Source organism: Panthera onca, chromosome F1, assembly GCF_046562875.1.
Source record: "Panthera onca isolate mPanOnc1 chromosome F1, mPanOnc1 haplotype 2, whole genome shotgun sequence".
NCBI classification, from domain to species: Eukaryota; Metazoa; Chordata; class Mammalia; order Carnivora; family Felidae; genus Panthera; species Panthera onca.
In genome coordinates, this window is record NC_138355.1 from 71,807,150 (window position 1) to 71,834,722 (window position 27,573).

At 50.9% G+C, this 27,573-nt stretch overlaps 2 protein-coding genes across 6 annotated transcripts; both read left to right on the forward strand.

Annotated features, from left to right (window-relative positions):
• The first annotated feature begins 146 nt into the window (after positions 1–146).
• On the forward strand, positions 147–2,381 carry S100A14 (S100 calcium binding protein A14). Of its 3 annotated transcripts, none has more exons than XM_060644873.2 (4): positions 147–263; positions 669–792; positions 1,217–1,363; positions 1,589–2,381. In XM_060644873.2, exons 2-4 carry the CDS (start codon positions 763–765, stop codon positions 1,724–1,726), a joined length of 315 nt encoding a protein of 104 aa, XP_060500856.1. In that variant the 5' UTR covers positions 147–263; positions 669–762; the 3' UTR covers positions 1,727–2,381. The 3 variants fall into 3 exon arrangements, with proteins under 3 accessions (XP_060500856.1, XP_060500855.1, XP_060500854.1); XM_060644872.2 differs by having other exon boundaries at positions 157–263; positions 684–792; XM_060644871.3 differs by lacking the exon at positions 147–263 and having other exon boundaries at positions 298–792.
• Positions 2,382–3,502: 1,121 nt separating this feature from the next.
• On the forward strand, positions 3,503–8,619 carry S100A16 (S100 calcium binding protein A16). 3 transcript variants are annotated; one of them, XM_060644876.3, is made up of 3 exons: positions 3,503–3,617; positions 7,541–7,718; positions 7,954–8,619. In XM_060644876.3, the coding sequence occupies exons 2-3, from the start codon at positions 7,566–7,568 to the stop codon at positions 8,110–8,112; spliced, it is 312 nt and encodes a 103-aa protein (XP_060500859.1). In that variant the 5' UTR covers positions 3,503–3,617; positions 7,541–7,565; the 3' UTR covers positions 8,113–8,619. The 3 variants fall into 3 exon arrangements, with proteins under 3 accessions (XP_060500859.1, XP_060500861.1, XP_060500860.1); XM_060644878.2 differs by lacking the exon at positions 3,503–3,617 and adding an exon at positions 6,774–6,888; XM_060644877.3 differs by lacking the exon at positions 3,503–3,617 and adding an exon at positions 6,802–6,932.
• Positions 8,620–27,573: the final 18,954 nt, after the last annotated feature.

Below are 27,573 nucleotides of genomic sequence, written 5' to 3' on the forward strand. Positions count from 1 at the left end.
GGCTCTGCTTGCTGGTCTGGGGCCAGAGGCCACGCAGCCCCAGCCTTCAAGGGTTCCCTCCAATGGCAGAGTGGGCAGGCTCTCGGGGCTCTGGCCAATGGGGGGTGGGGCCGACAGGGCTGGCTCACAGCCCAGGCTGCTGCAATAGCAGGGGTGGCTTAGGGATGAGGCCCAGCCCTCTGCCTTCCCTCCCTGCCCCCAAGTATAAGAGCTGAGCTCAGGTGAGCTGACTCCTAGTGTCCGGTCCCAGCAGCTGCCAGCAGGTAAGGAGACATAGGCCTTTTCACCCAAAGGGCTGCCCCTGTCCAGAGGACACAAGTAGCCTATTCTACCCTGGCCTGCCAGGAGAAGGGCAGGGGGCCAGGTCCTGGACAATGATGATGATGATGATGATGATGATGATGTGTGTGTGTGTGTGTGTGTGTGTATGTGTGTGTGTAGCAGAGGAGAATGGTGGGAAGAACTGGGAAGATTGATCTAAGGTGAGGCCCAAGGGATTCCCTCTGAATAGGGGGGTCTGGGGGCTGTGATCTCAGCTCCTGGATCCTTCACAGGAACCAGGCCTTGTGTGGAGTTGGCTCCGACCCCCTGAGCAAGGAACAGAATATTGAGGGTACAGCCAGAGGGGACAGTTGAGAAAGATATGCTGAGCCATCCCCTGCCCTCAGTCTTCCTCCTTCCAGGCAGATCATGAGCCAGCGGCTCCTCTGAGGCCTGCTGTGGGACAACAGCGCTCTCACCGGGACGAGCACACCGGTCACCATGGGGCAGTGTCGGTCAGCCAATGCTGAGGTGGGCCCATTCGTGCCTGGACTTTCTGTTCCCATGCTCCACTCCCCGACCCTGAGGGTCTGTGTCCCCTCGCCTTGTCCTTGCCCCGCACTCTAGACCTTGCTCGGGAGACCCAGACTCTTCTCTCGTACCCACAGGGGTGATACACAAGGAACCCTCCTGGGAAGAGAGAGTCTGCCGCATGCTGGGACCTGCCCTGGGTGGGGGCTAGGGGGTGACGGGGAGGAAGCCTTGCCCAACTTGTGGCTCAGGCAGGGCAGGGGCCAGTGGGGGGAAGGGGGTTGGATGCCGGGGTCTGGAGTGGGTGGGAGCCTCTGTGCCTCCCAGCTTTCTTCTGCCCTGTTGGCCTTGAGAGCCTTGGGGCAGTAGGGTGTCCTAGGGTGGACGGAGCCTCCCTGACATGGGTGATGTCCCCTGCCCTCAGGATGCCCAGGAATTCAGTGACGTGGAGAGGGCCATTGAGACCCTCATCAAGAACTTCCACCAGTACTCTGTGGAGGGTGGCAAGGAGACGCTGACCCCCGCCGAGCTACGGGACCTGGTCAGCCAGCAGCTGCCCCACCTCATGCCGGTACTGAGGGAGCTGAGGGAGCGGCCCGGCCCCAGGCAGCGCCCTGACTTCCCCTCTGGGTCTCCAAGGCCCCACCCACACGGCCCCTGGCACTAGCAACCCCAGCCCTTCCCAACTGCCAGTGCCAGGTAGGCACAGGGCCCGCCTCCTGCCCCTGGGCAGGGGTGCGGCAGGAGGATCAAAGGGTGCTGCCTCCCTGAGCTGTGGTGTCTTCCCTCCCCTCAGAGCAATTGCGGCCTCGAAGAGAAAATCGCCAACTTGGGCAGCTGTAACGACTCCAAACTGGAGTTTGGGAGTTTCTGGGAGCTGATTGGAGAAGCAGCCAGGAGCGTGAAGCTGGAGAGCCCTGTCCGGGGGAGTTGAAAACCTTCTTCTGGAATTCTCGGGGGGGATGTTGGGGAAAGGGGACCTTAGAGACCGTGGGCCTAGAAACGCCTCTCCACCACCACCACCACCACCACACTATTCCCCAGTCTGCACCTGCCTCGCCTCTGCAAGGTTCAAGTCCTTAGTGAGCCTTCCCAGGGGTCTCTGTGTACTTCATCCTTGGGAGCTCCATGGAACTCCATGAGTCCCCACCAGAGGGAGGCTCGGGATGGGTTGGGCCCAGGGATGGATGTGGCGAGATGCTGGAGGGATAAGGATGGGCTAAGGGCCAAGTAATTTGGTTGCGGGGAAGGTCAAAGAGGAACTGGGCTACTGGATATGATTTGAAGAAGAGGGCGGGGAATGGGGCCGGATATTTGGTACTAAAAAGAGTCTCTGAGAACCTAGCCTTCCTTATGTCTTCCCCAACCCAAATGATAACTTCTGTCCAGTGCTACACCTTCCTTCTTCCAGCTCTGCCCCAGCCTCTTTCCAGCACTCTGTCCCTGGGCTAGGGCAGGGGAAGAGAGAGAGCAGGCTGGAGAGGGGAGGCTGAGGAGGGGGTGATTTTGGGAGAGGACCAGCTGGGTGCTTGGGCATTTAAAGAATGATGGTTGTTTTGTAACATGTGATTAATAAAAAAAACGGAAAAAGTGAAAGATGCTGTCTTGACTGGATGCCTGCCCTACCTCAGTCCACGGGCAAGGGTGGTTGGGTGAGTGGCAGAGCCCTTGGTGGCACAGGGCATGTGGCAGAAGTGAATGGATTTGGGTCGAGGATGGGTACCAGGCCCCAGAGCTTGGAGAGCTGGTCCTCTCTGAAGGACAGGCTCTTCTTTGCCAAGGCGCCGGTCCTCTGCCAGGAAGAGAGGGTATGTGTGCTCACCTGGGGAGACAGTTAAGACCTCAGACAGTTATGACCCCAGGTGTTCCCTGGGCGACCGGCAGCAAGGGAAACGTGGGGCTGAGAAACAGGCTGACCCGCCTGGGTTTGAAGCCAGCCCTGCCACTCACCATCTCTGGAGTGTTGGGCATGCTCTCAGAGTATCAGTTTGCTCATCTGTCAAATGGGGTATTAATATCTCTGAAATAAATCAGATTTGTTAGGAGGATAATGGACACATCACGTGAAGTACTTAGCAGAGAACTTGACACAGAGTGAGTGCCCCGAGCTGGAGTCTCCCTTGTCGGAGTGGACGGGTGGGTCCCCTCCACTTTCAGCTGCCGCCTCCACATGTTGACTAGCCAGTTTCCTTGGGTGTACCGGGGAAGGGCTGGAAGGGTGCAGAAGAATCCTCTGCTGCACATGACAGGTCCTAGGAATGGGTGTCTGCTCCTGGTGGTCTGAACGGGGAGACGGAGACCAGGGGCCAGGTTTTGCTGCTGCCTTCTGACTGGGGCCCACAGAAATCAGGCATTACTCCTGAAACCCTAGCAGCAAGGAGGAGTCTGTGGTCAGCCAGGTGGCCTGGAATGCTAACTGAAATCGTCTGTTGGGGGCCCTGAAACTGGGCTCTCAGTGACCCAGGTGAGCAGGGCAGGTGACACCCCTTTCTTTCTCCATTGACTGGGTTCTGCTCAGGCCCTGCAGGGCCAGCAGGGTGCGGTTGTGGGGTTGCCAGCTTCCACCACTCCCTCTGGGGTGGGGGTGGAGGGGTGTTAAAAAAGGTGTGTATCCCTTTAACAAGGGCCCAACCCCAGGGCCAAGTCAGAGGGAGTTCAGTCACTACCTCCCCACCGAGCCAGCTCCGCCAGGCACGGCCAGAGTGGGACAGATTCTGGGAGCGAAGCGGGGAGGAGTCCTGGGCCGGCTGAGTGGGGAGCCGCTTGGCGGTGCCTGAGTCCAGGCCCCAGAGCCCTGCTGGAGAGGAGGCAGTCCTGGGAGGCAGGTGAGCACCCCAGGCCTGTCCTGGGAGGTCTGGGGCTGCCAGAGAGGTCCTGCAGGCGTGGGGGGCCCCGGGGAAGGGGGCGGTGAGGAGGGCCTGGGGAGGGGGCCCTGCTAGAGACTGGGCAGGAAGGGTCTGTTAATTTTTAACCTTCCCGCAGGCTGGTTTGGGAATGGAGACTTCGGTGGGGTTGGGAGGTGGGGAGGCCTTGAGAGGGGTGGACGGGGGGGCGAAACCCCCCCTTCCCCAACCCAGCCGATGACTGGGCTCTTCTCCAGGGCCTGGGCCACGGGGCAGAGAGCTCAGGAGCTCTGTCGCAGCTGCTCCGACCCTCCCTTAACAGAAAAAGGGCAAATGCGTGTTTGGGGGCGGTTGGGGGTGGTCAGACCTGGATGCGGGCCTCACGGGCCGGCTCTGGGATCTGTGTCTTGGGAGGTGACGGGGTCCAGGAGGAACCGGGAAGGGCCCTGTGAGAGGAGGCAGGCGCCGGAGGCTTGTTTCCACTTCAGGACCCAGGCAGGCTGTGGCTTGATTGGCTTTGCCTGGCAGGGCCACCTGCACTGTTTGCCTGTGCCCAGCCCGATAGGGCAGGGGTGCTTCGGGAGGGAGCTCCGGAGGCGCAGGCCAGTGGGGCTCAGCCTTTCTCGCAGCTGGTAAAGAGCGGGGTGGCTGTCGGTGAGGCCAGGACCCGCAGTGTGTGTGAGTGTCCACACCTCAGTCCGACCCCACTTGTCTGGAGAATGTTCCAGAGGAGCACACCCTGTCCTGTCCAGCAGGAGCGGGTGGGCGGATGTGTGAATTCCAGGCAGTGAGTCCTGTGAGGCAGGGGCACTTGGGTGAGACTTCAGTTTGAAACAGCCTTGCAAATAGAGTGACAAGTTACCGGCCCAGTTCGGATGCCACCTTCCCTGCATGTTGAAGGCAATTGGGGCCAATGAGTGAATCAAGGGAGTGGGTGAGCAAGAAAACCAGTTCAGTGAATGAATGAATTAGTGAATGAATCAGGAAATGAATGATGAGGAGTGGGGAACGAGTTTGAGGTCGATGGAAGGGACACAGAGAAGGCCGAATGTAGGCTTGGGGGCAGGCCAGACTCCAGAGAGGACGGTGACCAGGAGGCACAGAAGTTCAGGGAGGTCTCACAACACCTGGAAACAGTTCGGGATTCCAGCGGAGAGAGTGTGGTGGGAAGAGAAGGTGGACTGGGGGGGACTGTGCTGGGTGTTCAGGGCTCCAGACTGAAGGGGCTTGGGGTGGGGCGGTGGGGTTGCAGGGGCGAAGATCCAGGGGCAAGGCTCAGGGCCCTGGAGGTTTTGGGAGAAGTCGGCAAGCTGGGCTGAGGTGGGCGGGGATGGGGGCGGGGCCTCTCGGTTGCCCCAGGATGAGTCAGCCAAGGAAGAGACCAGGAAAACACTAGGGGAGGGCTGGGGGCTCCTGGTGGGAGGGCCCTTTGGAGGACAAGTGGTCCCCCAACCCCCACTTTTGGGGAAGGCTCTAATATACATGTCCACCCCGCCAGCTCTCAGGCCAGGACCTACCTCCTGCCAACCCTTCCTAGGAGAGGCTCACGGGACAGCTTGACCCTCCTGCCTGGTTGGGCCTGGTGCCTGGTTGGCCTGGTTGGAGGGAGGAGCAGGTGCCTGTGGGTGGGTGTGGTGGCAGAGCCTGTCTCCTGGCCCCCAGGGGAAGGAGGGAGGAGGAGGCTAATGACACCTGACTGGCCCCCTCTGACATCCTTCCTTCAGAAAAAGCTTTGGAAAAGCGCTTATCCAGATGGTTATCTCCAGGAAGGTGGGGGGGTGGATTACTGGGGACTGAGAACCTGGGCTGTTGAGGCAGGCAGCCAGAGGCCAGGTGGGGGCTGGGACCTGGATCGAGGAGGGCCGGAGGAGGCTCCCCTGGTCGGAGAGACAAGACTCTAAGAAGACACGTGGTGAGGAGGGTGGGTGGGCCAGGGGGAGGGGCAGAGGCACAGCACCCCAGCCCCATTTCTTTCTCTTTCCTCTCGGGGACTATTTCCCCGCAGGGTTCCTCACTTAGGGAACAGGTCTGGGATGGTTAAGGGTTGGGGGGGGGGGGGCGGTGGTTCTCTGAACCCTTTTCCCACTCCCAAAGTTGGTTGGGAGTAGGCTTGGCTGAGTCCTTGCTGAAGCGGGTGCAGCTTTCGGGATCCAGGGTTCTGGCCCTGGGTCTGGAGCATTCTCCAGTCAAGGGCAGCAGAGAACAGTTTCATGGATTGGAACTTTTTTCCTTCCTCACTTCTCACTTGTGAGTATTAGGGTGTTTGCAGGAACATTGAGCCTCACAGTCACACACTTAATAAACGAAGAGCACAGGGGAAAGAACGTGGTTTCCTGTAGCCCTGGTTCATACTTTATCCTTCTGTGTGAAGAGCAGAGTGGCCAGGCAGGTGAGGCAGGGAGGGAAGGGCAGGTTTCCCGTCGGAGACGCCCCAGCCTGCTCCTCTCTCTCTATCCTCCTTCCTTCCTACATTAGGGCCTAGTCCCTCCGGGTCACACCCTTCCTTCAGAAAGAGCCTCGTAAAAGAAATAACTTGGAAGGGTGGTCAGGGTCACTGGATACCTGGTAGCAGGGCTGGAAGGAGGTAGAATGTTATAGAACATCTGTCTTAAGGAAGCCGTTGGACCAGACAGTGCAGGTGAGGGAGGTGCAGAAATTAAAAGCTGGGAGCTTGCGTTTACCTAGGGTTTTAAAAAACGGTCCTCAAGTCAATGAGTCGTGCCCTTTGGTTCAGTAAACGCAATGGTTGCATGTAAGAAACACTGTCCTTGCCTCAAGGAAGGAGAGGGTTGGGGGAGAGCAGACCCACAGCAGTTATGAGCCCTGTTTCTGTCGGCTGGCATCTGTGGGACCCGGGGAGCAGAGTGCTGGGGGCAGGGGCCGGGGCTGTGGCAAGGCCCGGCCAAGCCGACCTGTCTTCCGAGTTTCGCCACAGGATGTTCAGGCCCGCATGTAGGCTGTGTCCACCTTCCCTTGCCGGGACCGGACGGGCAGGGTGGCTGTAGCTCATTCCTGGGCTTGGGGGCGGGAGGGGAGGCTCATTTGCCCGGGGTTCACTTGGGGGGGCTCTGGGCATGGGCGGCGACTGACAGAATAGACCCGCCTGCTCCCCTCATATCCTGTTATTCAGAAGGCTGTATCCGCTTGGACTGTGAGTGCCTTTTGTCCTGGGTGAGGGGGTGACGCGTGTGGCCTTTGGCTGGCTGCAGCTGTGTCTCCAGCTGGGGCAAAAGCAGGCTTGGCTCCTCTTTAGGTAATGGGGTGGGGGGGTCCTCGAGTCCTGCTGTGCGTTTCCAGGTGGGTATGCGGGAGGGCAGGCTAGCAGGGTGTGGCGGGGGCAGAAAGTCTGGCTCCATGGGGGAGTGCGTTGTCCTTTCCCAAAGAGGGACAACCATGGCCTGGGCTCCTGCAGAACCTGCCCTGGTGCCTGGCCGGAGGGACTCGGGACGGGACGGCCTAGGTTCCTGCTTTGTGGCCTGGGGCGGGGGTCTCAGGCAATGCTGGGGCTGGGGGATATAGCTGTCGGCCTCCCGGCCCCTTTGGCTCACCCGAGCAGTTTCTAGCTGTGCGCGCTCCCTGGGCAGGGGCCCTGGGTGGGTCAGCTGTGGAGACAGCAGAGGGGTGGGCCCCTCTTCTGCCCCCTTCCCATGGGAGCCTCCTGCTCTCACTGGGGCTCTGACAGGCCCAGTGCCTGGGGCTGGGGCAGGGCCTGGAGAACCTGCCTGGGCGGTTGGGCTGGTGAGCACCTGTATCAGAGCAGCCACACCGTTCTGACTCCAGGCTTACCCCGGTGCCGCCTTTTCCCTGAGGACCCTCCAGCCCAGGGGCCCAGGAGGAGGAGGAGGGCAGGGGGCCCCGAATTTGGCCTGTGGGGTCTCCTCACCCGCCCTCTTCTCGTCGCCCAGGCCCCGCGAGGAGTGAGGCAGTGAAATGGCAGACTGCTACACAGAGCTGGAGAAGGCCGTCGTGGTCCTGGTGGAAAACTTCTACAAATACGTGTCTAAACACAGTCTGGTCAAGAACAAGATCAGCAAAAGCAGCTTCCGGAAGATGCTTCAGAAAGAGCTTAACCATATGCTGACGGTGAGGTCCCCTCGCCTAAGGGCCCTGCCTACCCACCAGCCCCCCAGTCTCGATCCTCGTGTGGTGTCCTTCCCCACTGCGGCCTCTGTCTTTTCAGAGTGACCCCCTGAACCAGCGTCTCACCACCGCCCAGGCCCCGGTCCTCTTGGGGTGCCCAGGCCTGACCAGGGAGGTCCTGGGACTGTGTGTGGCTGCCGCCCTCCGCACCTCTGACCCCCGCCCACTTCCTCTCCAGGATACAGGTAACCGGAAGGCTGCTGACAAGCTCATCCAGAACCTGGACGCCAACCACGATGGGCGCATCAGCTTTGACGAGTACTGGACCTTGATAGGCGGCATCACGGGCCCCATCGCCAACCTTATCCGCCAGCAGGAGCAGCAGAGCGGCAGCTAGAGGACCCCTCCCACCGCCCCTCCACGCCCAGCCCCTGGTGCTCTTCCCGGGCTCCCCGCAGCCTCCTCCACCCACCCAGGCCCCCGTCCTCTCTCCTCCCTGCGCGCCTCCTACTGAACAGGGGAATGGGCCCCTCCAGAGTGTCGTGGTCTGGGGGTGCCTCCCAAAGGGTCTTAGTCCCTGGAGCCAGCAGGCCCCGGGGGCCCCTCTGTGAGGCTTCAGGGCTGCTTGGGGTCCCCGCGAGTTTCCTGCTCAGTCCACCAACCCCTCCAGCGTCTGATGCTCTGCCTGATGCTGGGTGTCTCCTGACCTCTGCTTGGGGTCTCCCTGCCCCCCGGAAGCAGGAGCAGAGGCCTCTCCTCTTTCTCTCAGCCTGTGTGCTGGGGACAGAAGATTTCCAGGGACTGTGGGTCAGGGAACAGTCGAGCAGGGCTGCCCCCACCCCCGCTCCTGCTCACCACTGATGCGGTGGCAATAAAGGCTGGATTTGGAGTTTGTACCCCCTCACCCAGTCTCTTTGTGACACTCATTGAAACCTTTCCATTCCGTGGAACCTCCTCATTCCTTGGTGGTCTTTGCCCTGGGACCCTGAGGTAAGGGGGAATCTCACCTCAAGAGACCCCAAGGGCAGAGAGAAAGAAAGAAACCCCAGTGCCTGGATTTCCGCACCCCCCCCCCCCCCCCCCCCAGCCGCGGCCGGCAGCCCTGGGCCAGCAGCAGCCTCCCTCTCCCTCCGTGAGGGGCCAGAGGCCATGCATGCGTCACCGTCTCTGGGCCCTCACCCCCACGACCCAGACTCAGACTCCACTCCCAGGCACACAGTGGGTCCCGTTAGGCCTCTTTGCATTTCCACGAGAGAGAGGCCGTGAGCCTTCGGCCTGGGCCTGGCGTCGTGAGCAGTGCCGGGGTCCTGAGCCGCCGTCAGCAGGTTGCCTAACACCCGAAGTCTGCGGGATGGGGAAGCAGGCGTGGAGGAAAGAGGGCTGGGTGAGGCCCGAGCTGGACTGCGAGGGCGAAGGGAAGCGGCGGCCTGTTGCTGCTGGAGGGGACAGTGCTGGCTTCTCCCTGTTCTTGCCCTGAGGGAGCCCCTGCTGTGGAGACACAGCAGCTGTCCCCTGGGAAGGCCGGAGGCAAGCAGGAGCCCCGTCTGTGGGCTCCATTCCAGCCTCGGACGGGGCACTCCACAGTTTCAGATTTGTTTTCAAAAGAGGCACAGGCAGTTTCATTGAACTGCATTTATAGATCCTCAGGTTTGTAAGGTAATCCGCTTCAGGACAGGCCTGTGGTCAAGGTGGTGAGCAGTCTGTGTCCTCACCTCCCTTCGCAGTGACCCCCCCCCCCCCAGTTAAAAGCGGAAGGCGTCCCCTGTCCTGAGGGTCGCTGTGCCGCCCAGAGTCCCCTCCTGAGGGTCGCTGTGCCGCCCAGACTAAACAGGGGACAACTTGCTCACACTTCTTTGGGGTGCCTTTTAATACACACTTTATTGTGGTGAAATCACGTGGTGTAATTTTACCCTCAACAACCGGGTGTACCTCACGGTGTTGCCACCTGCACGTTGTTGCACGGCGTGTCTCGAGACCTCGTTCATCTCGCAGGACTGGAACTCGCTACCCCCCCAACAACAAACCCCTCAGCCCCTGGCAACCACCCTTCCGCTTTCTGTTTCTCTGCGTTTGGGTACTTCAGGTGCCTCGGCTACGTGGAATCGTGCCATATTTGCCCTTGTATGATCAGCTTGTGTCACTTATTGTAATGTCCTCATGGTTTATCTCTGTCGTTGCGCAAGACAGCATCTCCTTTTTAACGGCTGGACGATGTTCTGTTCTAATCTGCCACATTTTCTTCATCATTCCTCTGGTGATGGACATTTGGTTTGCTTCTACATCTTGGGAGCACTAACAGCTCTTCAAGATTCTATTTCCGATTCTTTTGGGTGTGTACCTAGAAGTGGACTGCAGGTAGCTCCATTTTTACATTTTTGAGGAGCCTGTTTTCTGTAGTGGCTGCATCATTTTACATTCCCATAAACAGTGCCTAAGGGTTTTGATTTTAAACTGGGTCATTTGTGTTTTGTTGTTGTTAATATTGAGCTGTAGCAGTTCTTTTTTTTTTTTTTTTAATTTTTCTTAACGTTTATTTATTTTTGAGACAGAGAGAGACAGAGCATGAACAGGGGAGGGGCAGAGAGAGAGGGAGACACAGAATCAGAAGCAGGCTCCAGGCTCCGAGCCGTCAGCCCAGAGCCCGACGCGGGGCTCGAACTCACGGACCGTGAGATCGTGACCTGAGCTGAAGTCGGACGCTTAACCGACTGAGCCACCCAGGCGCCCCTGTGCATTCTTTTTAAAAAATATTTTATTTTCTTATTTTATTGTCTAAATAAAAAAAAAAAAATTAAGTAATTTCTGCACCCAGCGTGGGGCTTGAACTCACAACCCCAAGATCAAGTGTCATGGCACACTCTACCGACTGAGCCAGCCGGGCGCCCCCTTGTGTATTCTTGCTACTAACCCTTGTCCAATGTATGGTTTACAAATATTTCTCACCTCTCGTAGGCTACCTTTTCACCCTGTGGTTTCCTCTGCCCTGCAGGAGTTTTAACGTTTGATGCAATCCCATTTGTCTATTTTTGCTTTTGTTACCTGCTTTTGGTGTCATATCCAAGAAGTCATTGCCCCTTACAATATCATGAGAATTTCCCCTTGTGTTCTCTTCTAGGAGTTTTATGGTTTCAGGTCTTATGTTTAGGTTTTGAATCCATTTTGAATTAATTTTTGTGCGTGGTGTGAGGTCTGGGTCCCACTTCATTCTTTTTGTGTGTGGGTGTCCAGTTTTCCCAGCACCGTTTGATAAAGACACTGCCCTTCCCTCTTGTGTGCTCTTGGCGCCCTTGTTGAAAATCATTCAACCAAATAAGCGAGGCTTTATTTCTGGGCTCTTCATTCTGCTCCATTGGTCTGTATGTCTGTCTTTATGCCAGTTCCACATTATTTTGATTACTGTAGCTTTGTAACGTATTTTGAAATCAGGGTGTGTGAGGCCTCCAGCCTTGTTCTTCTTTCTCAAGATTTTTTATGCTACCTGGGTCCTTTGAGATTCCATATAAATTTTAGGATAGTTTTTTTCTATTTGTGCAAAAAACCCCACACCTTTAGGATTTCGATAGGGATTGTATTGAATCTGTAGATCACTTTGGGTGAGGTAGATATTTTAATGACATTAAGTCTTCCAATCCATGAGCACAGGGCTTCTTTTCACTTATTTGTCTCTTCTGTGTTTCAGTACTGTTTTGTAGTTTTCAGTGTACAAGTCTTTTGCCTGCTTGGTTAATTTCCAAGTTTATTATTCTTTTTGATGATGCTGTAAATGAGATTATTTTCTTAATTTCCTTTTCTGGACTTTTCACTGCTGGTGTATAGAAACACAACTGATTTTTGAGTGTTGATTCTGTCCCTGCAACTTTGTTGAATGTGTTAGTTCTAACAGTGTCTTTAGGGTTTTGCACATATAAGATCATGTCTGGAAACAGAGGTAACTCTACTTCTTCCTTTCCCATTTGGATGTCTTTTATTTCCTTTCATTGCCTCATTGCTGTAGCCAGGACTTCCGGTGCTTTGTTGAAACAAAGTGGTGAGGGATGTGTCCTTGAACTGTTCCTGATCTTAGAGGAAAAGCTCTCAGTTTTTTCACTGTTGAGTGTGATGTTAGCTGTGTGTTTTCATGTATGGCCTTTACTATGTTGAGGTACGTTCCTTCTTTTCCTAGTTTATTGGGTATTTATCATGAAAAAGTGTTGAATTTTGTCCAATTTTTTTTTCTGTGATTGTGATGATCACGTGTTTCTTTCATTCTGTTAATGTGGTGTATTATATTCATTGATTTTTGTATGTTGAACTATCCTTGAGTCCCAGGGATAAATCCCAATTGGTCATGGTGTACGAGTCTTTTAATGTGCTGTTGAATTTAACTTGCTAGTATTTTGTTGAGGATTTTTGTGTTAATATTCATCAGGGATATCGATATGTACTTTTCTTGTAGTGTCTTTGTCTTAGTTTGGTATCAGGGTAATTCTAGCCTTATAAAATGAGTTTGGAAGTGTTTTTTCCTCTTCAATTTTTTGGAGGAGTTTGGAAAGGATTGGCATTAATTTTCTTTATTTATTTTTTTTAATGTTTTATTTATTTTTGAGACAATGAGAGACAGAGCGTGAACAGGGGAGGGTCAGGGAGAGGGAGACACAGAATCTGAAACAAGCTCCAGGCTCTGAGCTGTCAGCACAGAGCCCGACGTGGGGCTTGAACTCACGGGCCGAGAGATCATGACCTGAGCCGAAGTTGGCCGCTTAACCGACTGAGCCACCCAGGCGTCCCGGCATTAATTTTCTTTAAATGTTTGGTAGAGGGGCACCTGGTTGTCTCACTTGGTTAAGCGTCCAACTTCGGCTCAGGTCATGATCTCACGGTCCGTGAGTTCGAGCCCCGTGTCGGGCTCTGTGCTGACAGCTCAGAGCCTGGAGCTTGTTTCAGATTCTGTGTCTCCCTCTCTCTGGTCCTTCCATGCTCATGCTCTGTCTTTCTATGTCGCTCAAAAATGAGTAAACGTTAAAAAATAAATAAAAAAAATAAAAATAAATGTTTGGTAGAATTCTCCAGTGAAGCTATCTGGTCCCGGGTCTTTCTTCGTTGGGAGGTTTTTGATTACCAATTCCTTACAAGTTATAGGTCTGTTTAGATTTTCTATTTCTTCATGATTCAGTCTTGGTAGGTTTCTAGGTAGGTGTTTCTAGGAATTTATCCATTTCTTCTGGGTTGTCCAATTCGTTGGTGTGTAACTGTTCATGGTAGTATCTTACGATCCCTTATGTTCTGTTTGGCATTAGTTGTCATGTCTCCTGTCTCATTTCTGATTTTAGCAATTTGAGCCTTCTTTTTTCTCTTAGTTAATATAGATAAGGATTTGCCAATTTTGTTGATCTTTAAAAAAAATTTCTTTTTTTACATTTATTTATTTTTGAGAGACAGAGAGAGACAGAGCGTGAGCGGGGGAGGGGCAGAGAGAGAGGGAGACACAGAATCTGAAACAGGCTCCAGGCTCTGAGCTGTCAGCACGGAGCCCGACGCGGGGCTTGAACTCACAAACTGTGAGACCATGACCTGAGCCAAAGTTGGACTCTCAACTGACTGAGCCACCCAGGCGCCCCTCTCTGTGTTTTCATTTTTATTCGTCTTGAGGTATTTTCTAAGTCCCTTTGTGATTTCTTCTTTGGATCATTGGTCATTCAATTTCTATACATTTGTGAATTGTCTGGTTTTCCTACTGCTATTGATTTCTCGTTTTACTCCTTTGTCATTAGAAAAGACATTTGGTATGATTCCGATCTCCTTAATTGTTTTGTGGCCTGACATGTGTGATCTGCCCTGAAGAACGTTCTATGTGTGCTTGAGAACAATGTTTGTCCTGCTGCTGTGTGTGGGGTGTTCTGTGTGAGTCTGGTGGGCCCAGTGGTAGATGGCGCTGTCCAAGTGTGTGTGTCTCCTTACCGATCTTCTGTCTAGTTCTACTATGTGTGTATAGAGAGCCAATGGAGGGTATCGAACCAGTATGCTGTTTAGATTTCATTGAACACACATTTAACAGTCTTAGCGGTTTTATTTTAAAATGTCACAACATCTATGGGGCGCCTGGGTGGCGCAGTCGGTTAAGCGTCCGACTTCAGCCAGGTCACGATCTCGCGGTCCGTGAGTTCGAGCCCCGCGTCGGGCTCTGGGCTGATGGCTCGGAGCCTGGAGCCTGTTTCCGATTCTGTGTCTCCCTCTCTCTCTGCCCCTCCCCCGTTCATGCTCTGTCTCTCTCTGTCCCAAAAATAAATAAAAAAAAACGTTGAAAAAAAAATTAAAAAAAAAAAAATAAAATGTCACAACATCTAAAACTTTTCAGAAAATATACCCTCTGTAATGATTGAAACTGATGACAAAACATCTCAGCTGTCCGCCTAAAATACACACAAGACAGCACACAGCTGTTTTCCAAGTTCCCTCAGGGAGCACAGAAAAGAAGCCTGTGACCACAGACCGCTGCTTCAGGGAGCAGCCACGGCACTTAAGGTCGGGTGTGGGGTGCTCGGGAGGAGACCCGAGCGAGCTGGGATGGAGGCAAGAGAGGGGCAGACCCTGTGGGGGGAAAGGGGGCAAAGAGACTCTGGGTAGAGCAGGAATGAGGTTGGTGGAAGTCCCAGGTGTGGGGTGTCATGAAAGTCCCAAGGCAGCTTAGAATACAATGGCCCTTCCTGCCTCGCTTTCTACCTGTGCCCATCCCCTCCCACCCACTCGACATTTCCATCCTTCCTTCCAGAGGGAGGAATGCAAGTGTCACCTCCAGGTCAGACGCCAGAGAGAGCTGGGGGCTGGGGGCCAATCCCAGCCCTGTTCCTCAGGACCCACTCTCGCTTCTTTGAGAGAAGGGGCTATGCTCCCTTCACTGCCCCTGACCAGTTTCTGGAGACCACTCCCTGAGACTTTAGGACACATGGTGGAAAACAAGCACCACGTGTGTGACCCCAGGTCTAGGGGTCTGAGCCCGAGTCCTGACTCTGCGGTGGGTGCTGAGGTTCGGTGGGGGCCAGAGAGGCCCCAGAGGGCAGGAGCAGCCTCTGCAGGGCCAGACAGCCCAGCTGGAGGCCCCCTCAGCCCCAGGGAGTGTGGGGACAGAAGCAGGTTTCTTTGGGAGTCCCAGAGTTGGGCTGAGATGGGTCCCTCTGTTGGGGGTCTCCCAGTGGCCGGGTCTTGCGTCTAAACCACTTGACACTGAGGTGGTGGGTGCCCAATAAATTGTGCCCCTCAAATCCACCTGTAGGTGAGATCCTGGATTATCTTGTCACATTAGGGCGAGGAGCTGACCGATGTCAACTTTTGTACCTCCTTGTGCATTTGGTTTTTCTTTTCATTCATATTCCTGGTAAAGTTCCTTTGAAAAATGAAACAATTTTTCATCTTGTTTAATGTTAAAAGTTTTATTTTATTTTATTTTTTTAATTTTACTTATTTTGAGAGTTGGGGGGGGGGCAGAGAGACAGGAAGAATCAGGGCTCAATCCCACAAACCATGAGATGGTGACCTGAGCTGAAATCAAGGGTCAGATGTTTAACCGCCTGAGGCACCCAGGCGCCCCAATGTTAAGAGTTTTAAAAAACACTTTCTTATCCGAGGCTCATTGGGTCCTCCTGACAACCCTGTGATATGGGAGTCTGGATCCACGTTTTACAGGTGAAGACATGAAGGCTCAACTAAGGGACACGACTTAGGCAGGACACGCTTCTGGTTACTGGCAGACTTGTGACTGCATCCACCCTGCCCTTCTCTCTTAACCTCTTCCGTACTGCAGACTGAGATTGTCCAAAATGCAGCTCTGATCGCGTGCACAGGTGCACACACACGCATACTCACACCGCTGGTCACCAGAGACCCCATCTTTTACTAACTTCTGTGGGGACCACCCAAAGGGCAGACACTCTTGTCGGCGTCTTGACCCCAGTAATTATGAAGGGCCAAGAGTGCCCCTGTATGTTGGCTGTGGTCGCTTCTGCTGCAGACCCATTCATTCATTCATTCATTCATTCATTCATTCAGAATACAGTATCTTGTATGAGGCGGACATTGTAGACATGCAACAGAGACGGTAGGAACAGAGGTGTTTCCTGATTTTACAGGCTTTCAGTTCAGAGGGGAGGACAGCAAATAACCACATGATCACACAAAACAAATGGATAATTACAAGTGTGGGTAACTTCGGGAGGGTCACACTTGTGGTAATTTTTAACAAAGAAACATGACAGCCTGGGAGTGGGGAGCACCCTGTGGAAGCCATGCTTGAGCTGAGATGTGCCAGATGAGCAGGACAGACAGAGGGCAGAACTGAGGGGAGACGGGCTTCCCAGAGGGACTGTCACATGCAAAGGCCCTGTGGCAGGAAGGAGCGTGATGAGCCTGAGTTTCTGAGGGAAAGCGTGCAAAATGGACAGAGATGCAAGGCGAGGCTGGAGATGTGCACAGGACTTAGGGAGCATGTTAACGATCGGTAGCCACCGAATGGTTTTTTCAGTGATGTGAGTATGCGTGTCTGTGCACTTGAGCATGTGATGTGATCAGAGCTGCATTTTCAATAATCTCAGTCTGCAATATGGAAGAGATTAAGAGAGAAGGGCAGGGTGGATGCAGGGACACCAGTGAGGCGGTAATTTTTGACAAATGATAGCTAATTTTTACCAACTACTTATTCTATACCAGGTGCTCTCCGAGTATTTTGCACGTATCAACTCCCTAATCCCACACCCCAGTGCAGCGAGTGCTTCTGCTTTCTCTATTTTGTAGATGAGGAAACCGAGGCTCAGAGGAACTGCACGGCTTGCCAGAGACCCTAGAGCAGTAAGTGGTGGCACCCAGGCATTCTGATTCCACGCTGTTGCTCCCAACTACACTTGTCCCCGGGACGAGGGTGGTGACAGTGGAGACTCATTCGCGAGGTCAACGCGGACTTACTGGGTGCTCCCTGCACGCCAGGCACTCCTCTGTCTCTGCCCAGGTGGAGCCTGTAGTCTCCCTGGAGAGACAGCACCAGCAAGCAAGCAGGAAGCCATCCGGTGTATAAAGAAGCCTAAACACAGAGGGCTAGTGAGTCCTGTAAGGTGCTGGGTGCCCATGAGCTTGTCAAGGGTTAGAGCCGGAGCGAGAAGAGAACGGGTCCTGTCTGGAGGGCAGCTCAAGCTTCAGATGTCCGAGCGCGCACGCCTGCGGGCCTCCCTGCGCCCTGCCCTGCCCCTCCCACTTCTCGGGACAGAAGTGCGGAGTGTCCTGGGTTCTCTTCTACACGTCACATCCCGCATCTAGTCCGTCTTGGTATCCTGCTAGTTCTACCTTCAAAAATGCATCCAGCACCATTCACGTCTCTCCCCCTCCACTGCAGCCACATCCGTCCTAGATCCTCCGCCCCTCACTCGGATTTTTGAAATAGTTTTCTAATTATTTCCCAGCCTCTCCCCTGTCCCTTTATTTCATTTTTCAAAAAAATGTTTGTTTATTTATTTATTTATTTTTCAGAGAGAGAGACAGAGAGAGAGAGAATGAGCGCGCACGAGCGGGGGAGGTGCAGAGAGAGAGGCAGAAGATCTGAAGCAGCGAGCCCCACGCGGGGCTGGAACCCGCGACCTGTGAGGTCATGACTTGAGCCAAAGTTGGACACTTAACCTACTGAGCCCCCGGGGTCCCCACCCCCTGCGCCTGTAGAGGGACGAATACAGCACTTCTTCTCTGTGGCTTTGCTCTCCCCGCTGTCAGTTACCTGCCAGCAACCAGTGCTCAGAAGGTGTGAGGTCAGAGGTCAGGGCAGCCTCACGGCGGGTCCCGAGTCCACACGCCATCCACCTCCTCAGGTCACTCCGTTCATCTCTCACGAACCTGATCTGTGACTTAGACTTTATCACGGGTTGTGCACATGTAGGAACAAACAGCGTGTAGTGTTGGTGCTACCAGCAGTTTCGGGTTCCGGCCTTGCCACGGGGATCTTGAAACACTCCCCACAGACGGGGGCGACGACTGTCTTACATACTCATATACTCATACAGCAGCCAGAGTGATGCTTTCCTCTTTTTTTATGCTTATTTTTGAGAGAGAGAGAGAGAGAGAGAGAGAGAGAGAGAGAGAGAGAGGCAGAGGAGACAGAGGGAGACACAGAATGCAAACAGGCTCCAGGCTCTGAGCTGTCAGCACAGAGCCCCATGCGGGGCTGGAGCCTATGCGAGATCCTGACCTGAGCTGAAGTCTGAGCCACCCAGGTGTCCAGCGCGATTCTTTCCAAATGTATATCAGATCGCGTCCTTCCTCTGCCAGTGGCTCCCCGTTCCCCTCACTCTTCCCCACATTCTCCCCTGAGACCCGTCTCTTCTACTTGAGGCCTTTGCTTAATGTGGCTGTTCCTGTGGAGCCTTCCGTGGCCACTGTCCTTAAAACTGAACCTCTGTGCAGGCGCTTCCTCCTTCCGGCTTTATTTGTCCACATTGCACTTTAACTTCTGGAGTACTGTGTGCTTCACTCATTGTTCGTGGCCTCTCACCCCCGCAAGGTGAGCTCCAGGAGGGAGGGCACCTTGCCGGTCATGTCTCCTGGGGTGTCCTCCGTGCCTCGCACAGAAAGGGTGCAGTCCCTGCTGAGGTGATGAGTGTCCACGTGGACGATCACACGCCAGTCCCAAACCGGCCTCCTGGTTTTCCCTCCAAATCCTCCCCCCACCAGCCACTCGGTCTCAGAGTCCAGTCGACGTCTCCCCACGCTCCTCCTTCCCCTCCCTCCCCACATCCAATTCATCCGTGAGTTCTAGTGTTCTGCCTCAAAACTCAGTCTCATATGTCCCACTTCTTTCCCTCTCTAATGCTCTTCCCATCAGTTGAGGCCCTCTGTCCCCCACCCTGCATGGGCAGTCTCCTTCCTGCTTGTCCTGCTTCAACTTCTTCTTTTTTTTAATTAAAAAAATTTTTAAATGTTGATTTATTTTTGAGAGACAGAGACAGAGACAGAGCGTGAGCAGGGGAGGGGCAGAGGGAGAGGGAGACACAGAATCCGAAGCAGGTGCCAGGCTCCCGGCTGTCAGCACAGAACCCTCAACCTCTCCTTAGAAACAACTGCTCAGCTCATCTTTTCTGCTTCTTTTTTTTAAGTTTATGTATTTATTTCGAGAGAGGGAGGGAGGGAGGGAGAGAGAAAGAGAGAGAGAGAGGAAGGATCCCAAGCAGGCCTCACTTCGGGCTCCATCTCCGGGTGGTGAGATCGTGACCTGAGCCGAAATCGGAGTCAGATGCTTGACTGTGCGCCTCCCCCCCACCCCAAGTGCCCCTCTGCTTCTTTTTTAGAATGTCCCCTACCCACTTCCCTTGCAGGAGGTGGGAGAGACGCTTGTCCTTGTTGAAGAACAGATCTCCCCGACAGCAGAGAGTGAGCAAAATGAGTTTATTGAGGGAAAGTATGAAGCTCTCAAGAGTGACAGGGGCCCCAACTGGGGAGCCGCTGAGGATTTCTGTCCCTGACTTTCTATTGGGACCTTATCGGAAAGTTTGTGAGACTCGAGGCATGCACCTGGCTCAGGCAGGTCTGGAATACGTTTATCCTTTTTTTCCCCAACCCCCCACCACTTCTTCAGCTTCCCTCTTGCCCCTGCAGCCTGCCGCACCCCCGCCCCCTTATCTCCCGGCCTAGCGTTAACCCTTTCCCCACTCAGCAGTAGCAGCAATAACACAAAATTAAGCAAAGTGTTGAAATACTTGATGCAACAAAGTAATCGCTATCCCAACCACCCAGAAATAAGCACTAACGTTGGATGAACACCACGTGTATCTCTTGCGGTATAGACAGCTAGAAAGACTGAGAGATAGACTTGCAAGAAAAAGTCACAAAAATGGACCATAATACATGTCATTTATAATAAAAAGTATAATTTAAGTTTTACTTGCAGATAACAAAAGAGGAAAATGTCAGACCGAGAAGGAACAAAATACTGAACTTCAGATAAATGTTTTTCATCATGAGAAACATTAATTTGTAAAAGAGTCTAGAGATTACAACACAACTCCTGAGGCACCTGGGTGGCTCAGTCGTCTAAGCATCTGACTTTGGCTCAGGTCATGATCTTGCGGTTTGTAGGTTCAAGCCCCATGTTGGGCTCTGTGCTGACAGCTCAGAGCCTGGAGCCTGTTTCGGATTCTGTGTCTCCCTCTCTCTCTCTGCCCCTCCCCTGCTCACGCTCTGTCTCTCTCTCTCTCTCTCAAAAATAAACATTAAAAAATTTTTTAAAATTAAAAACATAACAACTCCTAATCACATTTTCATTTTAGACGACATCTTTGGACTCTGCTGCAAAGATGAGGAAAATAGTACATTTACGCTTCCCTTCTCCCTGCCCCAATCTACCAATTTCTGATAGTTCTATCAGTTAATTTTAAAATGTCGACGTTTCTGGTATTTATATTCTGTTTTGTAACCATGATCTCCAAGGCAACGTTAGTCTTGGTTCTAAGAATCCAGTGCTCACAGACGGATCTTTCAGCCCGGCTTATTCATTCCTGCGGCCTTTATCTGATTCATTTGTTTGTGGGATTTCAAAGGGCTCTTGGCTTCTGGATTCCCTGAGTCCTTTCAGCCTGCAAGGACGCCTGGGGCCACACATTCTCTCTGAGCTCCACCTTCTGCTGCCCTTAGGATGGTCTAACACGGTTTTCATACCTTATCTGCGGCTTGCTTTTTCTTAATGGATGCTCTCTCTTCTCTTCTTTTCTTTTCCTTTTCCTACTATTTTAATGATGAAATATTTCAAGTGTATGGAAAAGTAGAAAATAGCACAATATCTAACTATAAGCTTTACTGAATTTGACCATTTAAAAAATATTTGCGTTACTGCTTTGGATTCCGTGTCTCCCTCTCTCTGTCCCTCCCCTGCTCACTCTTTCTCTTAAAAATAAATAAACATTAAAAAAATTAAAAAATATTTGCTTTAGATCACTTAAAATAAAACAAAACTTACAGATCTAATTAAAGCTTCCATGTGAGGCCTTATATTGCCTGGCCCCTCGATGGCCATAGCCACCATCTTGAATTGTGGGTTTATGATTCCCTCAATTTGCAAAAAAATAATTTTGATCATATAACGTACATATTTCTAAGCAATATATTATTTAGTATTGTATGTTTTTGCACTTTACATGATATTATAATGTACAACTTCTGTAAATTCTTTTTTCTTTTCTTTTTTGTTTTTTCTTATGTAGGCTCCACACCCAATGAGGGGTTCAAACTGACAACCCCAAGTTCAAGAGTTGCATGCTCTGCTGACTGAGCCAGCCAGACGCCCCTGAAAATTATTTTTTGCTGAAATTAAGAGATTTATCCATATTGATGGAATTCACTCATTTTCACTATCGCATTATATTTCAACGTTTGAATGTGCTGTAATTTATTTATATATACGCCTGTTGATAGACATTAGGACTGTTTCAGTTTTTTCCCTTTCTTTTAAATTATTTATTATCTATTAATTAGAAATTTTTATAAGAGCAAGAAAGCATAATTATAATTATAATCCATATAATAATGATTCTTTGGAATTTATTGAGGTTTCTTTTGTGTTCTAGAACATATTCAATATTATATGAGCTACATGTGTCAGAAAAGAATGTGTATTTTCTCTTTGTCAGGTGAAGAAGTCTATATTTTCCAATAACTTGAATTTATCAATAAGATTATTCAGCTATTTTATATCTCTGCTTATTTTTATCTCCTTGATCAATCAGTTTCTGAGAAGAGTAAGTTAAAATCTCTAACCATAATTTATCTATTTATTTTTTCCAAAAGGTTTGTTCATTGTTGCTTTTTATATTTTGAGGCTATATTATTGGTGCTTTTATATTTATGATATTTGTATTTTACTATATTATGTTTCTCTTTGTCTCATTTTTTCCAACTTTTTTTTCTTTTTTGAAGACACATTTATTCAGCGTCATGATCAGACTATTACATTTAGCAATCAGCAGCATGGGTACACAAAAAAATCTGTATTAAAACCCTTTGTTGGAGTGCTTTCCGCTTTCTAGAACAGAGACTAAAACAACCTGTTTTACAATTAGTCCCCAATACAGTCCTGGAGTTTTTTGCCCGTACACACGAGTATTGTCTAAAACGTCTTCTCCGTAGCAGCCGGGTCCTGCCACCACTGTGCTCGGCTGAGTCCACAGATCTGTTGTAACCTGCAGCTCCCCTGTCACATCTCTGGTCTCCTCTCCTGCTAAGCTCTGTTTCCTGCCAGTAATTAAAACCTTCTGCCCCTGCCACAGCTACTGCCGCTGCTGGAACTGCCACAGCCACCTTGGTTTCGTGGTTTGGCAAAGTATTGGCCTCCACCGTGACGGGGGCCAGAGCTTCTGCCTCCAAAATTTCTTTTATGGGTCCAAAATTTGAAGATTGATTTTGTAACTGTCAAAATCATTATAGCTTCCACCACCTCCAAAGTTGCTTCTGTCATTACCAAATCTGCTATAGCCATCCCCACTGCCACCATATCCACCACCACCTCGACTGCCACCAAAGCCACCTCACCTACAGAAATTTCCAGAACCACTTGGCCCTCCTTGGTTGGAGGAAGCACCAGCCATCTTCTGCTTAGATGGGGCTCTCCTCACTTCACAGCTGTGGCCACTCACAGCATGGTGTTTCTGAATGACAATCTTGTCTACAGAGTCATGGTCATCAAACATTAAAGAAGCGAAGCCTCTCTCTCTCTCTCTCTCTCTCTCTTTTTTGCCGCTGCCTCAGTCAGTCATGATTTCAATCACTTTAATTTTCCCATACTGTTCAAAATAACCTCGAAGAGGGGCGCCCGGGACGCTCAGTCGGTTGAGCGTCTGACTCTTGATTTTGGCTCAGGTCATGATTTCACCCTTTGTGAGTTCAAGCCCCAAATCGGGCGTGAGGAGCCTGCTTTGGATTCTCTCTCTGCCCCTCCCCTGCTTGCTCTGTCTCTCTCTCTCAAAAATAAATACGTTAAGGGGCGCCTGGGTGGCTCAGTCGGTTAAGCAGCCGACTTCGGCTCAGGTCATGATCTCTCAGTCTGTGAGTTTGAGCCCCGCGTCGGGCTCTGTGCTGACAGCTCAGAGCCTGGAGCCTGTTTCGGATTCTGTGTCTCCCTCTCTCTCTGCCCCTCCCCTGTTCATGCTCTCTCTCTCTCTCTCTCTCTCTCTCTGTCTCAAAAATAAATAAACGTTAAAAAAAAAATAAATACGTTAAAAAAATACATACATACATAAACTTAAAACAATAATAATCTCTCGGATGATGTTCTTTAGTGTCTTCTTTAACGCCTCTGATAAAAATCTTTCTCACCGTCACGTGGGCTCGGTCTTTGAGAATCTTCTCTCGAGACAGCTCTCCTCGCTCCCACCACCGTTCCGTCCACCTTGCGTGGCCTTGCGCTCGTGGCTGCGCCCACCTCCTCCACGGGGACGTGAGGAGCCCAAAGCCTCGGGAGCGCTCGGGTTGGGCTCTCTCGCCCCACGCGGTCCGTGGGTGCTCCCCGCGGCTCCTCACACGCTCGGCCGCTGTTCCGCGGCTCAGACCTCCGATTGCGGGGCCGCCGCAGCGGCTCCGGCTCTCTCTTTCGCGGACTCCGGCTTAGACGGGGCGGCGGGAGGGGAGGCCGTGGTGTGCTTGCTTGGCGGCACCCACGGCCGAAACGTCATTTTTTCCATCTTGGAATCCCCACTGACAAATATCAAGGTCGCTTCCTGGTATTTCTTATGCTTCGTATTTGCCTGGTATATTTTCTCCTATTCTTTTATTTTAAATATTTTGTAATTTTTAGTTTAATTTTACTTTTATGTTTGTTTATTTTTGAGAGACAGAGACAGAGCATGAGCAGGGAGGGGCAGACACACGGAATCTGAAAGAGGCTCCAGGCCCTGAGCTGTCTGCACAGACCCGATGTGGGGCTCGAACCCACGAACTATGGGATCATGACCTGAACTGAAGTGGGACGCTTAACCGACTGAGCCACCCAGGCGCCTACCTTATCTTTTGATTTTTAAGTAGGCTCCATGCTGAGCATGGGGCCTAAGGTGGGGGTTGAACTCACAATCCTGAGATCTAGACCTGAGCCGACATCAAGAGCCGGACATTTAACTGACTGAGCCCCTTATTTTAAACATTAAACAAATATATATTTATTTATTTTGGGGAGAGCTCAAGTGGGGGAGGGGCAGAAAGAGGGGGACAGAGGATCCCAAGTGGGCTTTGTGTTGACAGGCTGGCTGCAGCGAGCCCAGTGCGGGACTCGAACTGAGGATCCGCTATATCATGACCTGAGCCAAAGTCGGGCACTCAACTGACTGAGTCACCCCTGTGCCCCACATTCTGTATTTTAAAAATGTTGCAGTTGTTTTAATTTAACTCTCTGTTACTCTGAATAATTTCCAAGTGTGTCTTTCCTTTGAGGATACTTCCCTTAGCAGGAAAATTACTTCCATACCCTTAGTCTCACTCTTTCCTCCCTCCTGTCTCGTTGTCTTGACAGCTCCTAATACTCAGTTAATTCTGCTTTTGTGTAAGTCCCCAAGCCAAAGGCCAGCTCTCTTATCCTTCAAGTGCTGTTCCTCAGGCTAATGATGACATCGTGTGCCAAGACCCCTTTGCTCTAGCTCATCTATTGCCAGAGTCCAGATGCAAATGCCATCCGCCCCCAGGAGACTCTGTTCTCCAACCAATCACTCTTCTCGCTCCCTTTCCCTCCCCGTTTGGCCTTTCAGATAATCAGTTTAGCCAATTTGACTCCACGTATCTCAGGCATCATCCTGATTTGTTTCTCTTGGGTTTATTTCTCTTCTCATTTGAGTGCTTTCTCTCAGACTGTTTTTTTTTTTTTAAATGTTTATTTATTTTTGAGACAGAGTGAGACAGAGTGCGAGTGGGGGAGGGGCAGAGAGAAGGAAGACACAGAATCTGAAGCAGGCTCCAGGCTCTGAGCCATCAGCACAGAGCCTGACTTGGCTCATGAACCGTGAGATCATGCCCTGAGCCGAAGTCGGACGCTCAACCAGCTGAGCCACCCAGGCGCTCCAATATGTTTTCTAATGTTAAAACCATCCCCGCATTCATGACATAAACTTAGTCACCACGTATTTTTTTTTTTAAGTTTATTTATTTTGAGAGACAGAGAGCAGGGGAGGGGCAGAGAGAGAGAGAGGGAGGCAGAGAATCTCAAGCAGGCTCCGTGCTGTCAGCACAGAGCCCGATGCGGGGTTCAAACCCACAAACCATGAGATCATGACCTAAGCTGAAATCAAGAGTTGGATGCTCAACCGACTGAGCCACCCAGGAACCCCATGATGTTTAATGCCAGATTCCATTTGCTGACATTCGATTTTTCATCTTTAAGCATAATTGAGATGGCCTTTCAATCTTCCTTTCTTATACGGGACATTTCTGGTGTCTGGTATCTAGTACGTAGATTTGGCTGTATAACAGACACCAAAAGTGTCAGTGGCTTGAAGGAGGGGGAAGTTTACTTCTTTGCCATGTGCTCTCTGGGGCTTGGTGGTCTAGGGCTGGTTTCGTGGTTCTGCTCAGCTGTCCCTAGTTTGTATGGTCAAAGTTGCTCATCTCTTTTCTAAGCAGCAGCATGAGTCAGAGGTTGCATACACCTCCTGTCTTCTCTTGGCCAGAGCTCAGTCAGGGGCTACAGGAGAGCACTTATTTGAACTTCAGAGTAAGGGGTCTCTTGCTGTGGGAAGCAAGGGGAGAACAGGTAGTAGGACAACTAGCAGTTGTCTTCATACCTGCCACATAAAGTTGGGCAGTATTTCCTCTTTTTTGTTTTGGAAATGTAAGTTTGTGTAAGTTTTTTTCCTCTTGATTATTTGATAAACTTGCCCATAAAAATCATCTCTGTTTTATTTTTTTTATCTTTGTTCTGTAGATTTATACTACTGACCGATTTCTTTATGGTTATAGGTCTTCAGAGTTTTTTCTTAGTGTTGATAAACCTATGTGTATACACACACACACACACACACACACACTCACACATACATATATTTTCCTGCAGAACTGCACATTTTATGTAATTTTTGAAATTTCTATCTCAGCTTTATCTGGGGGAATCTGGTTAATCTGGTTCAAAGATGTGGGCCTTCAAGTCCAGTTTGCTTCCTTTTCCTAAGTGCCCCAAGGCCATTACCAGTTTAACACCACCTTTTTTTTTTTTATGTTTATTTATTTTTGAGAGAGAGACAGAGTGTGAACAGGGGAGCCCCAGAGAGAGAGGGAGACACAGAATCCAAAGCAGGCTCCAGGCTCTAAGCTGTCACCACAGAGCCCAACGTGGGGCTCCAACTCACCAACCAACTCACCAACCGAGAGATCATGACCTGAGCCCAAGTCTGACACTTAACCGACTGAGCCACCCCGGTGCCCCATTAACACCACTTTTTATGTTAATTTCTTGCTTTGGGATTTTCTGGACCACTCCAGCCCTGTAAACTAAAATCCCAAATTTGCATGAAAGCAGGCCCATGGTTAACATTTCTCTAGGAAAACCATTTTTCCCCATGTAAACCCAGATCAAGAAATACAAGCTTCCTTGTAATCTCATTTTACTGGTGGGAGATTTTTCCTTCAGGCCATTTTTTCGCTAAAGGGGAGTAGTCTTCTGAGGGTCTTTGCTTCACGTAGGGGACTTTCCAATTCCCAGTTACTTGCAGATAAAAAGACTTATCTCTTCTCAGTTGATCCTTAAGAACTGGAGTTCTTTGTTTCCTGAGACCAGAAACCATGCCTTCCCAAGGACGGCTGTGGTATGGGTTCGTGCGTACTTGGTTTTTCATTCTTCCTTTGCGTTGGGCCTCTGAGGATTGCCTTCACTTTCTTGTGAGCTTAGCTATGAACTTAAAAAGTATGACTGTCATATTTTAGCCAGATAGAAATGGAAGTCTAAGTCTTTTTTCTTAACACAATAACTTTAGTATATGTCTTGGTTTTGATAATTCAGGGTCATTTTTTCTCTTGGAATATGGTGTGCTCATTAGATCTAGAGTCAAATGTTTATTTTAGATTATCTTTTTCGATTTGTTTTGTTTAGGAATACCAGTTCCATGTTGGTTGGACTTTGAGTTTGCCACATCTCACCTTCTATCCAAAAATGACGTTTTCATTCTTGTGTTTTTCCAGTCCCCTTTCCTGATTTTTCTTAAACCTATTCATTATGCTGATTTTGTTTTCCATTGTGTTTACTTTAAAATATGGTCTTTATCTATGTAATGTTCTGATCTTTCCCTTTTATTTCACTCTGGAATTCTTCTAATTCTCCCTTCTCCACCTACTTTTGCTATATAATCTTTTCTTTGAAGCTTTGTATCTCTTTTTAAAACTTATTTTTAGAAAGGATGTTGCGTTACATGAATTTTTTAAGAAGATGATCCTTTCGGGGGCGCCTGGCTGGCTCAGTAGGTGGAGCACGTGACTCGATCTCAGTTTAAGCCCCGTGTTAGGTGTAGAGATTACTTAAAAATAAAATGTTATAAAAAAAAAAAAAGATCCTTGGGGAGCCTGGGTGGCTCAGTCTATTGAGTATTCGACTTTGGCTCAGGTCATAATCTCATGGTTCGTGGGTTTGAGCCCCATATGGGCCTCTGTGGAGCTTGGAACCTGTTTCAGATTCTGTGTCTCCCTCTGCCCCTCCCTGACTTGCGCGCGCTCTCTCTCTCTCTCTCAAAAATAAATAAACATTAAAAGATAGAAAGATCCTTTTGGGTAATTATTTACTTTGAGTGGAGCCAGTTACCGCCTGAAGGGTGGTGTGCTGTAGGGTGGGTGGGAGTGCAGTGGCTCTGCTGTAGCTGAGGATGTGTGGAGGGAGATGTGTCCTCTCAGTGTTTGGAGA

Excerpts from the sequence above, each read along its gene's own strand:
- S100A16 (XM_060644876.3), top strand. The coding sequence starts at position 7,566 with ATGGCAGACTGCTACACAGAGCTGGAGAAGGCCGTCGTGGTCCTGGTG. Across the intron at positions 7,719-7,953 it reads AGCTTAACCATATGCTGACG|GATACAGGTAACCGGAAGGC; the intron begins GTGAGGTCCCCT and ends CTTCCTCTCCAG.
- S100A14 (XM_060644873.2), top strand. The coding sequence starts at position 763 with ATGGGGCAGTGTCGGTCAGCCAATGCTGAG. Across the intron at positions 793-1,216 it reads GTCGGTCAGCCAATGCTGAG|GATGCCCAGGAATTCAGTGA; the intron begins GTGGGCCCATTC and ends CCCTGCCCTCAG. Across the intron at positions 1,364-1,588 it reads AGCTGCCCCACCTCATGCCG|AGCAATTGCGGCCTCGAAGA; the intron begins GTACTGAGGGAG and ends CCCTCCCCTCAG.